This window comes from Rhodnius prolixus, unplaced genomic scaffold, assembly GCF_049639745.1.
Source record: "Rhodnius prolixus isolate KJV_2025 unplaced genomic scaffold, Rpr scaffold_11, whole genome shotgun sequence".
NCBI lineage: Eukaryota > Metazoa > Arthropoda > Insecta > Hemiptera > Reduviidae > Rhodnius > Rhodnius prolixus.
The window spans coordinates 12,656,512-12,669,498 of record NW_027411625.1 but is presented as its reverse complement, the minus strand read 5'-3'; the positions used below and the strand labels follow the sequence as shown (position 1 = coordinate 12,669,498).

Below are 12,987 nucleotides of genomic sequence, written 5' to 3'. Positions count from 1 at the left end.
TAAGTTTAGGTGTAATAGATAAACTGAATCGAGCAGATTATGTTAAGTAGGTATACTGCAATTAAAACAAATTTAGTGTATAAAGTGTGAGATTCAAATCTCATGCCCAGATCAGAACCTCACGCATGCTGACTGTAATGGCAATAGCACACTTACAGGCCATGCCTGAGTTGTATATTGCTGAGAAGAACTTAGGTCAGGCTGGTAAATTTTCTAAATTAAGATTAGAAATGCACTCCATGTGTACCAAAGTAAGGTACCAACTCAAAGGATTTGGCATCCTGATGCAAGTGTAGTCCCCGAAGCCTCTGCTAAGAAATAAATTCTTTCTAAAGAAGTGATTGAAGTCAATTCTATCTTGTTAATGATAGTCCGCATGTACACGTTTCTCTGTCAATTCAAAAATAAATACTACATGGGGGGGCCTTTTCAATAATTTATTTAGTAGCTGTTGTATTTTTAATAAAAATGGGCCAATGTCTTTTATTTATAAAAATGTTGAAATAGACGTTTGTTTGATTGAGTAAATTGTTTAAATTATGAAATATATTAATTGAAATTTAACGGTAAATTTTATGCAAAATTATTAAAGGGCTGGTCTATAGCTTAGGGCAAGTACAGTTAGTACTATATAATATAACCCTGAATTCGTCCTATTTTAAGCCCGATGTTAAGGTTAAAGTGCATTTATTGAAATAATTTCTTAATTTCAGATCTTTTACAATAATTATTTTTCTTAAAATTCACACTCATCTTTTGTAACTTCGTTACTTTGTGTGAGAGACAAGACTTGAAAACAAGATGCCCTTATTGAATGTTTTATTACGGAAAACTTTTACAAAAACCCCCCAAAAATTGTTGAATTCATTTAATTTTAAACAGGTAAATGTTATTTTATTATTTGAGTATGTGTTAATGTAGTCCTGTTAGTCAAGGTTATAAGGGAACGGGCGAATTGCTTTGCAGAATAAAAACATGTGCGAACCTCTTTGCATGTTAACAGTGTGGTTTATATTTCCAACGGATGTTGTATAATTCTTATTTCAGCACAAAAATTTGAAATTTATTGTTTTTTTTTGCAAAATTACTAGTACTAGTATTCAGGTATTTTGCAAAAGTGCTGTTTCTTTTTAATATGAATTATTCAATATCTCTGAAACATACACAAAATATAAAATCTGGTTTGAACACTCTAAAGTTTTCTTATTGCTTACAAAAATTTTTGCTAAATTGATAACTTCAATATTATACCTGTCCTATATAGTTTATAAATATAGTTTGCCACTGAAATCCAATACAATTTTATAATAAAGTCGTATTACGACCTCATAGACTCCCCAGTAAAATCTATATTGCCTGAAAAAATAAAGTTTCAAACCAAAGTGATCGGCGTAAGATATGTACATAATGTCAAGTTCAATGAAACCCATCGACGACCGTCAGCGAGTGTACTCAACAAACGACCCACTTCTACATTTGCTGGGCCCGATATTGTTTAACATAAGTAAATCGGTAAAAAAAAAAATCAAAAGTTATTGGTCAACATTTGTTTGTAACTTCTCAGCAAAAGCAAGTACAGCAAACTTCAGTTTTCTAAATTAAGGTTTCATTGGAAATTGCTGTTTTGAATGGGGTGTGAGGTCACCAGCCAACGATTATGTTTAAAATCTATGTTTTTAAACAGTCATAAATGAAAAGTCGCTAAAGTTCCTACTTCGTAATTCGTTTGGAATACTACTATATCTGCGAATCTAAAATTTTGGTTGAACTCAAAAACCCATAGTGCAACTTTTCAGTTTCTCGAAAATTTTGTGTTTTTTCGAAGTCGCTGAAACACGGATAAAATATCTTTATCCGTAATTTACTTCTTTCGGACATTTTTATGAAAAATTAATTTTTGGTTTTAAGAAAATTCATATTTAGAATTACAGTAAGAAAGGTGTGTGGATCTTCGGGAAATGAGTGAGTGTTAAGCGCACATTCGCAATTAAAAGTTTTTATGCTTGCGTTTTGCATTATGTTATTTTAAAATAACATCAACCATTAATTTTTAGATATTATGAAAATTATTTATGAACTGTTTAACTGTAGTAAGTAATAAATTGGTTTTAGAAGAATCGGCCAGTTAAGACATTGAAGGGCTGGGTAGGGTGGCCCTTCGTCAACACTGGAGGAAGAATTTTCAAGCCCCTTGACTTGAAAAGGTTTTGAATCTAGACAATTACAGAGAAAATTTAAAAAAGCCGTTGTGAACAGTGTTACTCTTCCACCCTAAAATTTTGGCAAAAATTAATGCTCATAAACATTATACAGGTGTTGTTAGATCGGTATAATGAACGGCAATTCAGAAGAGAGTTTAACTACACTCGTTTTTAAACCTGTTTAAATGAAGTTTCCCAAAATAATGTTTTGAATACTTACATGTACCATATGTACACACGAAGCGTAAAGAAAATCGTAGAACTATTTTTGAAAGTAGACAAAAACCTGAAAAATTTATTCAGGGAAACGGCACTTCTGATCAATCGATTTTCTGCAGATTTAAAATTCTCGTTTTATATTTAATTATTAATATTATACAGGATGTGAGATATAATATCTCTCTTACAAAATAAATAAATTACATTATTTATCCAGGTAACGTTTTAAATAAAATTTATAGATCTACATACATATGTATATATACGGAATGTAAGTACTAAAAAAAAAAATCGGCATTTTCTCATCCAAAATCACTATAAACTGAACAATGTTTTGAATAAGTGCCACCTCCGGTTGACTCATTTTGAAAGAAATTTTATTGTCGAGTTTCAAGGTGGGGCAAGGATGACACCTGAACTGAATATCGAATTTAAACATTCTGAAATATTCGATTTTTGAGTTTTCGATGGATACGTCCTTCCTTACCGGCATCCACACAACTTGTAAAAGAAGAACTTTATTTAAATATTATATCTACAAAGTGAAACTTTTCACATGGTTTAGATGACCGTCTGTGGAATCTATTGAAATAATTTTCACAATATTCCTCTCAATTGACAAAATGAATTTTTTTTGCCATTGGTTTTTCACCATACAGCCAAAATGAAGTTAGAATGAAAAATTAAAGGAAGCAGTTGCAAGTATAGAAATATTTTAATTAATAATGGATTTTATGTTGGCGAAAGTTGCCACACAATATTTTACAAGCGTGACCTACTACTTCTTGCCGTTCAAACATCAAAAAAGGATACCCATGAGTCCAAATACGAACCACCGTCTGCGGAGTTCCCCAATACTGCACAAACAGCCAGGAAATAAAATGAATTTCTATTCTCACTAAGTTTACAGAGTACATTCAAAGTCACTGTTTTTTAAAAATTTGTAAATCATTTGCAGAAGATCTCTTACTTTGAATATCCATCTCATTTAATGGAGAGATCACTGTCAATTTAAACACTTTTTATTTCCTAAATAGTACTGGAACCCCTTTACGTAAGGCTAGTGACGGGTTAATTATCTTCAATTTGAAGAGTTGATTACTCGTATAATAGTTATTTAAAGATTCAGTTATGGTATTATAAGAACTTTTCAACAGATAACGTTAGCACAGTATTTGTAATTTAAATACTTACTCATAAATCCTAACAAGATTTTCTTTTATTTCTGAAAATCATGAAGGATTAATTCTGCTTTATTTTCATACTTCGATAGATAAGATACTTGAGAATCCATTTTCGGGGAGGTCTTATGTTCTAATTCAACAGTTAGAGTGAACTTCAAACTAAAAAGAAAAACGGGCGTAATTTAGTCTCGAAATTTAACAGTGCTGACGGTGTGTACTTCACAACAACTTTTAAAGTCATGTTTTCGTACTCGAGAATCATAATTCTGTATTTCCAGTGATTAATTAAAATAAAAAATCTGCAGTGTTGCAATTCTTCTCTTACGAAGGGTAGAGAAACTAAAAATTTTTTTGAAAACTCCAACTGCCCTTTCTTATTACTCTTTTCAAGGTTTAACTTGTACAGTTCCTTTAAACTTGGAATTTTTGGGGAAGAAAGATTATTGTCTATAACTCTTTAACAAAAACTTACAGTTTAAAAAGTTAAGTATAAGGGTTGATTAAACGCCAAAAGGTACACAAATCAGCAGTACCCAACATTTCATTAATACTTCATTGATATTATTTAAGTAATTTTACTGTATTAATTTTCATTAATATTTTTTTGAATTTATTAGATGTCACAGACCCTTATGCTGGCCATTTTCATCTACAAATTATTTGTTCAAGTAGCACTGTAGATTGATTGTAATATCTATTTATCTATAATAATCAAACTATTAATTGCAGGTTAAAAAGGAAAATCATAAAAAATATAAGGCTAAAAATTCAAAAACTGTTTTTAAAAAATGCTTACACCAACATACATCAATGATTTTGCTTATTTTATTTATTTATTTTTATTTTTAAACAAAAATCGTCTGTTTAAGTTCATTCTTCGATTAATGTAATTGTTACTTTATGTAGTAGTCAAACGTTTATAATAATAGGTAATAATTAATCTGGCTTTATCGCAAATAATAGTTTTCTTCAATTACATTCTCAATCTAGGTATTCTTCTAGGTATATATGTAATATAAAATAAATAAAATATGCATATTTTTAGGACAGCTAATTATTCCAGTATTTTACTATAAATAAAATTAGGGGGACTAAATTAAATTACAATTGAGAAATGAATAATTATTGTTGCACAATCTACTTGTTATTAACTGTGTGTATTAACTGTACGAATATTTCGGTAAGACGAATTCAAGACTAAAATATTGTTTTAAATCCTCCGAGATTCAAATTTAAACAGTAGCCGACTCTAACTTTGTCTTTTTCTACATTAACATGCATGCATATTGACTACTCAGAAAAAAGGGCATATTAAAGATAAATCACAAGAATAATTTGAAATAGAGTTAAAATAAAGTACCTATTTAATAATGAAGTTATAATATACATTTTATCATAATTATAACAAAAACATATGAATGAACTGGCCAGCATAAGGGTCTGTGACATCTAATAAATTCTAAAAAATATTAATGAAAATTAATGTAGTAAAATTACTTAAATAATATCAATGAAGCATTAATGCAATGTTGGGTACTGCTGATTTGTGTACCTTTTGGCGTTTAATCAACCCTTATACTTAACTTTTTAAACTGTAAGTTTTTGTTTAAGAGATTTTTGTATAGATTTTCCTTTTTGTCTATATTGCAAAGTTACATATCTGTGTTACAGATTTTTTTAAAATTTAGAATAAGCAATTCTATCATTATAACCTAATAAGGTGTTAAGTTACTACCGTAACTACCACTGGAGAGATCTTTTTAAAGAATTATTATAGTTGCGTCCCACAAACTATCCTCAATAACAATTTTTTTGAGAAAGCGTTTTGAATAAAATAGGAAGGTATTTGTACGTAAATAGCAAAATTAAATTGCGATTTAAGTACTTCCTTTTAAGAGGAGTAAGAAAAATAAACTGCGATTACAGTACTTCTCCCTAAAAGGCAAAGATTTTGAATCGAACGACAATTCATTGATGTAAATCGGTTCACTCAGTGATAATTTTATCGTTTGCAATACTTCCTCTTAGTAGGTGTAAGAGCATGATGGCACTTCACAGCCACGTAGAGGAGCTTTAACCACTTCTTCGTGCTAAATTTTATCAAACTCGGACCAAGCGATATAGAAATATTGGTAATAATAGTTTTAGAAAGGGCCTTATTTGGGTGGGGCGAACTCCCCTCCTTATGAGGCGCGGCGTCGAGACTTTTAAAGTTCAAATCTGTACAAAATTTCGATTCGATTGACACTTCATTCATGAAAATCGGTTCACTTGTCGATAATTTGAAACGATTGCTATACTTCCCCTTAACAAGTGTAAGAGCAGATCGTCGCTTTAATGTTACGTAAGTGAGCCCTAACCCTGTCATCCTACCAAATTTTATCAAAATCGGGCTAAGATTTACAGAGTAATTAGTAATAATAATTTTGGAAGGGCCTTACATAAAGGGGGCTAACTCCTCTCCCATTCAATGTACAGCGTCGAGACCCCCAAAAGGCACATGTACATAAAATTCCGAATCGAATGACACCTCATTCATGAAAATCGGTTCGCGCGTTTAGGCGCTACGTTGTTTACAAAAAAGGTAACAAGAAGAAGAAGAACAAGAACATTTTTTGAAAAAGCCGTTTTTGCTCATTTTCGGCAACTTTTTTCTCGAAACCAATTAGATTTGGGTTGTTGCAAAAAAAATACAGTTATAAAGGAGGGTTTGCCCTTTATTTTAAAGAAAATTTGGGAATTTTATCTTTTATAGAAAAAGAGAAAAAAAATTGTCAAAGTTGGGTGTTTTTCAACGTTACGCTTTTTCGTGCAGTTTTGACGATCAACCCTTATACAACTGTCCTACCGGACAGTTTTAATATACTCATAATTTTTTGTTTAATGCCAAGCTTTCGACCTAGGGACTAGATCATCTTCGGGGCTTATATGTATAAACTATGTAATAGTTTTACATTATGTTGCTTGCCTTAAAGGTTGGTGTTTCTTCTGTCCTCACTGTTGAGGTTCTCAAGTATAGTATTCATTCTTTGTCACTCGCTTAAAAGCCCATGGTATTACTCCAAGGCTGGGAAGCTATTCGAACGATCAAATTGAGTAAATCCATGCATTGCTTGAGCCTGATAAAGATTAGCTTGTGAATATTAGGTTACTAAAAGAAGAAACGCGCTATACATATTGAGTACACCTTCCACTGTGAAGTACATGTACGGCTTAGAGTTCGGCTTTTTCGGGAAAAAACCAAGCTTTAAGCTTTACGTAGGCGTCACATATAATGACCGCTCAAACCGTTTTTTACTCCTAAGATTGCAAAGGAGTATTAAATTGTTTAAAAACCAATATCGAAGCAAGTTGATTAAGGACATGTTGCCCTTTGTTTTCTGTAAGAGCAATGTAGCCTAATCTGTCGTGTATGTTGATTTTGAGACCAGAATATGTTTACAGATGACACGGTTAGCAGTCTTCAATGTATCGCAGTCTTCTAAGCCGGATACCAAAAATTCTTACGACACTGATTCTGACTCGGACTCTGAGTTCAATCACCGCATGGAGAAGGTAAGGTCAAGTGATTGTTCTCTATTAATTGACTTTGCAGCCAAAATATGAGTGTTGAAGTCTTAAGTGGTTCAAGTTACCAATCCAAACTTAATTTTGGAATATAGGCCATCACAGTTCGACGATGGGTATACATTATTAAAACTTCATCCGTCCGTTGGCTATGAGCAAATTTTGTTTTCCCAGAGCTTGCAGGTGGCAAAACCCAATGATTTCCCTTGAATAAATAAGTTGAATTGAATGGTGTAGAGTTTACTATTATGTAAAGAAAACTATCAATTTTACATGTTTTTAGGTTAAATGTGTTTTGCTATATTATTACTACCAGCAAGTACTGCCGCTGTATGATTTACCTAATGCCTGTCTTGTTTGGTTGAAGGAGTGCACTATTTTCGATTTAAAAGAGGGATTTTTTCCCCTCAAAAGAAGCTGAGTAGAGTAGAGTTTTCATGTAACTGCTCCGCCGTCCAACAACCAACTACTCCCTCGTAGTTCCTATATCACTCTGTTTTTTTTTTCTATGTAATACACATTTGCTCCTCCCAAAGAATCATTTCGTTTAATGAAACGAAGCTCAGTCGGGTTTTAAAGAAGAAATTTGAACAGACTATGTCAGCGAACAGTATTGCTGGGCACAAGATGTGGAATGCTTCAGTAGCTTCTGGCAAGCACGTTGCAAGTGCAAGCAGTCGGCGATTTGTGGTTGAGTGGGACATATCTTATTTACCTGAAAGTTTTCTGACGCTGGTGAGAAAGAGTCAGTTTTTACATTTAGCATCAGAAGAGTTAAATGAATTTTTTAGGATAGAGCACGATTTTTTTAATTTGCTAAAATTGCAAATTCTGTATGACTCTCAGGGTAAAAGCGAATTTTGGCGTAGAAAGATGCGTACTTTTCACAGAATTTTGGATATCAATAAAGATGGTGTTGTCTCTTTTGATGATTTTAAAATCCTAGTTGATAGATTTGTATACCTTGGCCATTTGACTCCACAACATCAAAAAGAGTTCAACCAAGTTGTTCAGGTCAGTAGTTGAGAATATTTTTCGGTTCATTTGAAGAAAATAGTTGATTTTAAAAATTTTAAACTTTTTACAGTCTATGTGGGAAGAAAGATGGGGCACAATAAGCCCTTATAATTTGGTCACAACCGAGCAATACCTCGAGGACATGTTCCACATTGTCAATGATAAACAGTTACGTAAAAAGGTGCACAACTTCCTTCCGTATCTGTTTAAGGCGAGTATTTACACAATTTATAGTTTAGGTAATTTATAGTATTGGATTGTTATGATTTAGCCCTAGGTCTCAAATTAAAAGAGGAATTTCATTATCTGTCTAGGTATCAGAAGCAGGTAGACTTAATAGCAGGTAGAGATCAATTAGATAAATTATTTTTGTTCTCTGTAAATAAGTGTAAACTAAGATCTTTTATTTTGAATGAATAGTTATGTATGATCAGTATTTTTCTTTTTACTATATCATTTTTAGCAATAGTACGACAATAATACGTATATTGATTTAATATTTCGTTTTTATTAAGAATGGACTTATTTTATTGTTGTCGTCTGATAACAAATTTTTCTTATATAAATTATAAGTTTATTATTTAGTTTTGGTACAACTTCATAATTGTTCCAGGAGTACTAGCATAGACTGGTGGATTGATTGCCTTCACTTTGTTCTTAATAAAAATAACCCAACTCCTCTTTCTAAGGAACTCATAAATCTACTGGTCCGAAGAAAGTTTTAGCCACTACTTTATTTGGGGGGGGGGGATTTTGCTGTTTTATGGCATTGATTCACAAATTTAATGTTACCATAAGCTTTTTAATATAATCCCTCTGTGCGGGAGTGTGATCATAGCCTAAGAAGTAACCTGCAACTGGAGTTATGAAAGACATCACTTAAAAAAAAAATCAGTCCTGCTCTACTTGCAACATATTCAACCAAGACAAAATGTCTTGAAAACCCGTTGCGATGCACTTCAAACTTGGGCGTCTAGTGCAAGATTAATTTTGTCTTGTATCATAACAAGTACTCTTAGAACTCAGGAAGACTGAGTAGAATTACATTACACTCCTCACATTGCATACTGATAAGAAAACATCCATTGATTCGGTACTTGGTTCTTTATTCTTATACGAGTAGATGAAATCATTTCAAACAGGTTTTTGTTGCTATATAGTCTTCGATGCTACAATTACTGCTATGAAATTGCAGTTAGTATGTTTTATTGTCAGAGATTTTATCTCAATTTTTGGTTGAGCCTGAAGAAGAATGGTGTGCTGAGTACTAACTTCAAGCGTGCAAATTATGATTATCTTCAATAATCTACATCATAAACATATCTTATGCATATCTTCTTGGTGGCATGTTTATCGTCTTCTAATTCAATCGAAAAAGAAGATTCGTTCACTATAAACTAAAGAAGTGTTTTCGGAGACGTCTGCTTATAACACCTTAAAACCTTATCCATTTTACGCTGTAGTGTAGTTTAGATGCCCAGTATTAAACCTAAGGCTGTAGTCTTAGTCTAGTTTATATAATGTATCTTGTTCTCATTATCTAAGTGATAATTTCCGAGAAAATAATATCATTTAATAACTTTGAATAGAATGGATACCTACTTTCTTTGAACTGCGTAAGTGAATTCTAAACTCTATAGTAATGTATTTCTGTTTTTAGGCTGTGGACAAAGATAAGAATGGATACATTACTGAAGAAGAATTTAAATTATTCTACAATTGCCTCGGACTTCCACCAGATGTAAGTATAAATTCAAACGTGGATTTTTTGGATTACGAAGTTTCCTTTATTACTGCCGAAGAGTGCAGAAATAAACCCTTGAGAGTAATAGAGCTTGGGGGCAGTATTTGATGGCCCAGCCACATTATACCCACGCTATGAGCACCTTCTAAATTTAATTTGTGCCTTCCGCCAATATAGTCTAATACCATAAACATGTTAGGTAAGGGCAAGCGAGACTATTGCCCCTGGTTTTTAATGATTTAAACTAATTTAGAATTTCTAAAAATTAACTTCTTCGGAATTCAACAAAAACAGACAAAGTAAAATTGATCTGTATGAAGAAATAAAAATATGTTGTGCTGTATATTGCCAGAACATTGATATCGCTTTTCCATTAGAATGTCTCATTCTAATGGAGTTACTTTAGCAATGTTCTTGCAACATATAGCACAATTTTTTTTCTTCATTTGTGTCAGTGCCTTATATTCTCGATGTAGTATAATAGATGCTTCAACATACGTGCAATAGTCGCATTTTGAGAAATTTATATAATTTTATACAGTTTTGTAAAATTCTAGTTACAAGTATTCACAGCTTTTCCATGTAAAATTAATAAAATTACTTAAGAAAGCTGATCTGATAAAACGTAATAGATTAGAGAATAAAATGAAAAACTAGAAAATAACTTTAAACAAGTGAGGATATTACAAGCGACAAACCTTTTAATATATGGGTCATGATTGTACTGATTTCATTTTTGTTTCTAATTTTTGTATGTTCATCTACTGTTTCATTTTTTAAATTCAATTTTGAATTTACGTTAGTAATTAAAGTTTTAGTCTACAAAAATTTTGTTTTAATTTTTTAACTTTCAAGAAATATAGTGAAAAATGAAAAATAATTTATTGAACAGTCTCGGCCATGCGAATGCCAGGCCGGAATTCTCAGATAGAAAGTGTCGGAGTTCAGCAAGTAAGGCTATGAGGTTTAGAGGTAGAGCCCAGAATTTTAGTCCCAGTTTTAATGGGCAAAGATTTTATGTTAATCTTTAAGGAAGCACTTTCTTCACATTTACTACATTAAGTACATTCTAATCTTTATTACTGTACAAGTTTGATTTAAGTACTTCTCAGCTCTGTATTTCGGCCACAGTTTTTCTCTGTTTAATTCATTATATTCTATTATTGTGCTTTTTGCAGGTTGCTTTAGTATCGTTTACATCAGTGGATGAAAATTTTGATGGAAAAGTGACTTTACAAGAGTTTGTGAAAACCGGCCGTGAATTTTTTTTGACTGAAGACCAACGCAAACCGAGTAAACTCTTCTGGGGCCCGTTAGTTAAATAAAAAAATTTAATTTTTGTTTAAATGAGTTTTTTGGGGATTAGGTGTGATGTACATATAAGTAAAAAACAGAATGAGTTTACTAATTAACAAAGTAGAGCAAGTTTGGTAAACATTGCTAAACTATTACAGAACACACCTTTACTAGACATAAAATTTTATGAACATTGCTTATTTTCCTGCCACATGATGTGTCTATGTTTTGAAGTCTAGAGCAGACGAGCTCTCCATCCTAAATTACGACCTAATTATGTGATTCATTAGATTCAAGTGCCTTTTTTCCCAGATTTCATCAAGGGCAATTTTTCCCGAAATTAAAGACTGTTATTTTTATACTATCGATATACTTTACATTCCAGAATTTAGTGATCAAGTGGCCTACAGTTCGAGTCTTCCAGTAAAAGTGGCGTAAAATATATTTGTAAATTGTAGTCTATATTTTATATATTTTTATATATGTATTTGAAAAGCTCTGTATTTGTTTCTGAAATGACTATTTTATTACACAATAAAAAATTATGATTAAAACAATTTCAAGTGGTTCTTTTTATAGTAATTTTGATTTGATATCCTATCAGTTTAGCTTTTATGACATTAACATGGTGTGCAGTCGTGAGACTGTGCGAGGTTCAGTATTCGGATAAGCGTATTTAAATTTGTCAGTTTAAACCGTGCTCCTTCTAATTTAATTTATTTTAATCTAATTTAATTTCTAATTTTGGAGTTCCACCAGAAAGTAAATAGTACCACAATTTAATTCCAAGAAAATGTTTAATTATATAATATTACATAGAAATACAAATATTGTCACAGCCAGTAAACTACACTAACAGATAAAATTTATAATAATTTAAAGTAATAATTCTAAATAATTTAAATTTGATTAGTTAAAAAAATAGGGCAATAAAATTAAAAAAATTGTGATTTTTTAAAAATTAATGAATTCTTTTTCAAGTTTTATCAAACCCCAACAAATTTATAGTTTGAGAAAGCTTTGGCTTAGTGTGGTGATCAAGCGTAACTTACGGGACTTCACTCTCTTTGTAGAGGCATCATTTAAAATACTCTTTCGAAATTGCTTGGTAGTTCCATCCTATCTAGTAAAGTAGTGTAGTAACTTTTTGATAAAGAGCTAAAAACCAAACTGCAAATAAATTCAAAAAAAAAAAAAAAATATGCAAAGCCATTTCTTACCCGCAAGCTAGTCAAAGATACGCCGACAGCAGGTTCAGGACCATAATAAAGAGGGTACCTATCTACCTCCTCATTTCTCGAAACCCCCATGCAACTTTTCACCCAGAATAAACTTACAACTTTGAAAGAAGCTATTTCTTCCAGCCTTCTAGCAAACGCCAAGTACCAATCACGAGTCGAAGATGCTAGGCGGCCCCGTACCAAAGTACGATGAGGAAGATACCACCTCACCCGAATCATTCTTTTACTTTCTAAACCAACTTTATTTCCCCCGTTCAAGCCAAATTTTATTTTTTAAAAAGTAATTCATGAATTTTTAAAAATGTAACAATACACATTTATTATACTTAAATATATGAGTAATAAGTACCTAATCTAAAAGAATTTATTATAAAATTGCATTTTATAAAGTAGGACTCATAAATTCAGGTATCTCAAAAGATATATACATATTAATTTTAATTGAATAATGTGTGAATCATTCAAAATTTAAATTAAAAAAAAGTCTAATTTTTTAAATTTAACTAGTGATTATGTTA

General features: G+C 31.6%; 1 protein-coding gene across 2 annotated transcripts; it reads left to right on the top strand.

Annotated features, from left to right (window-relative positions):
- Positions 1-589: 589 nt before the first annotated feature.
- On the top strand, positions 590-11,785 carry CBP (sarcoplasmic calcium-binding protein). Of its 2 annotated transcripts, XM_074138523.1 has the most exons (7): positions 590-882; positions 7,049-7,159; positions 8,018-8,185; positions 8,259-8,399; positions 8,503-8,531; positions 9,849-9,929; positions 11,111-11,251. In XM_074138523.1, exons 1-7 carry the CDS (start codon positions 802-804, stop codon positions 11,118-11,120), a joined length of 621 nt encoding a protein of 206 aa, XP_073994624.1. In that variant the 5' UTR covers positions 590-801; the 3' UTR covers positions 11,121-11,251. The 2 variants fall into 2 exon arrangements, with proteins under 2 accessions (XP_073994624.1, XP_073994623.1); XM_074138522.1 differs by lacking the exon at positions 8,503-8,531 and having other exon boundaries at positions 591-882; positions 11,111-11,785.
- Positions 11,786-12,987: the final 1,202 nt, after the last annotated feature.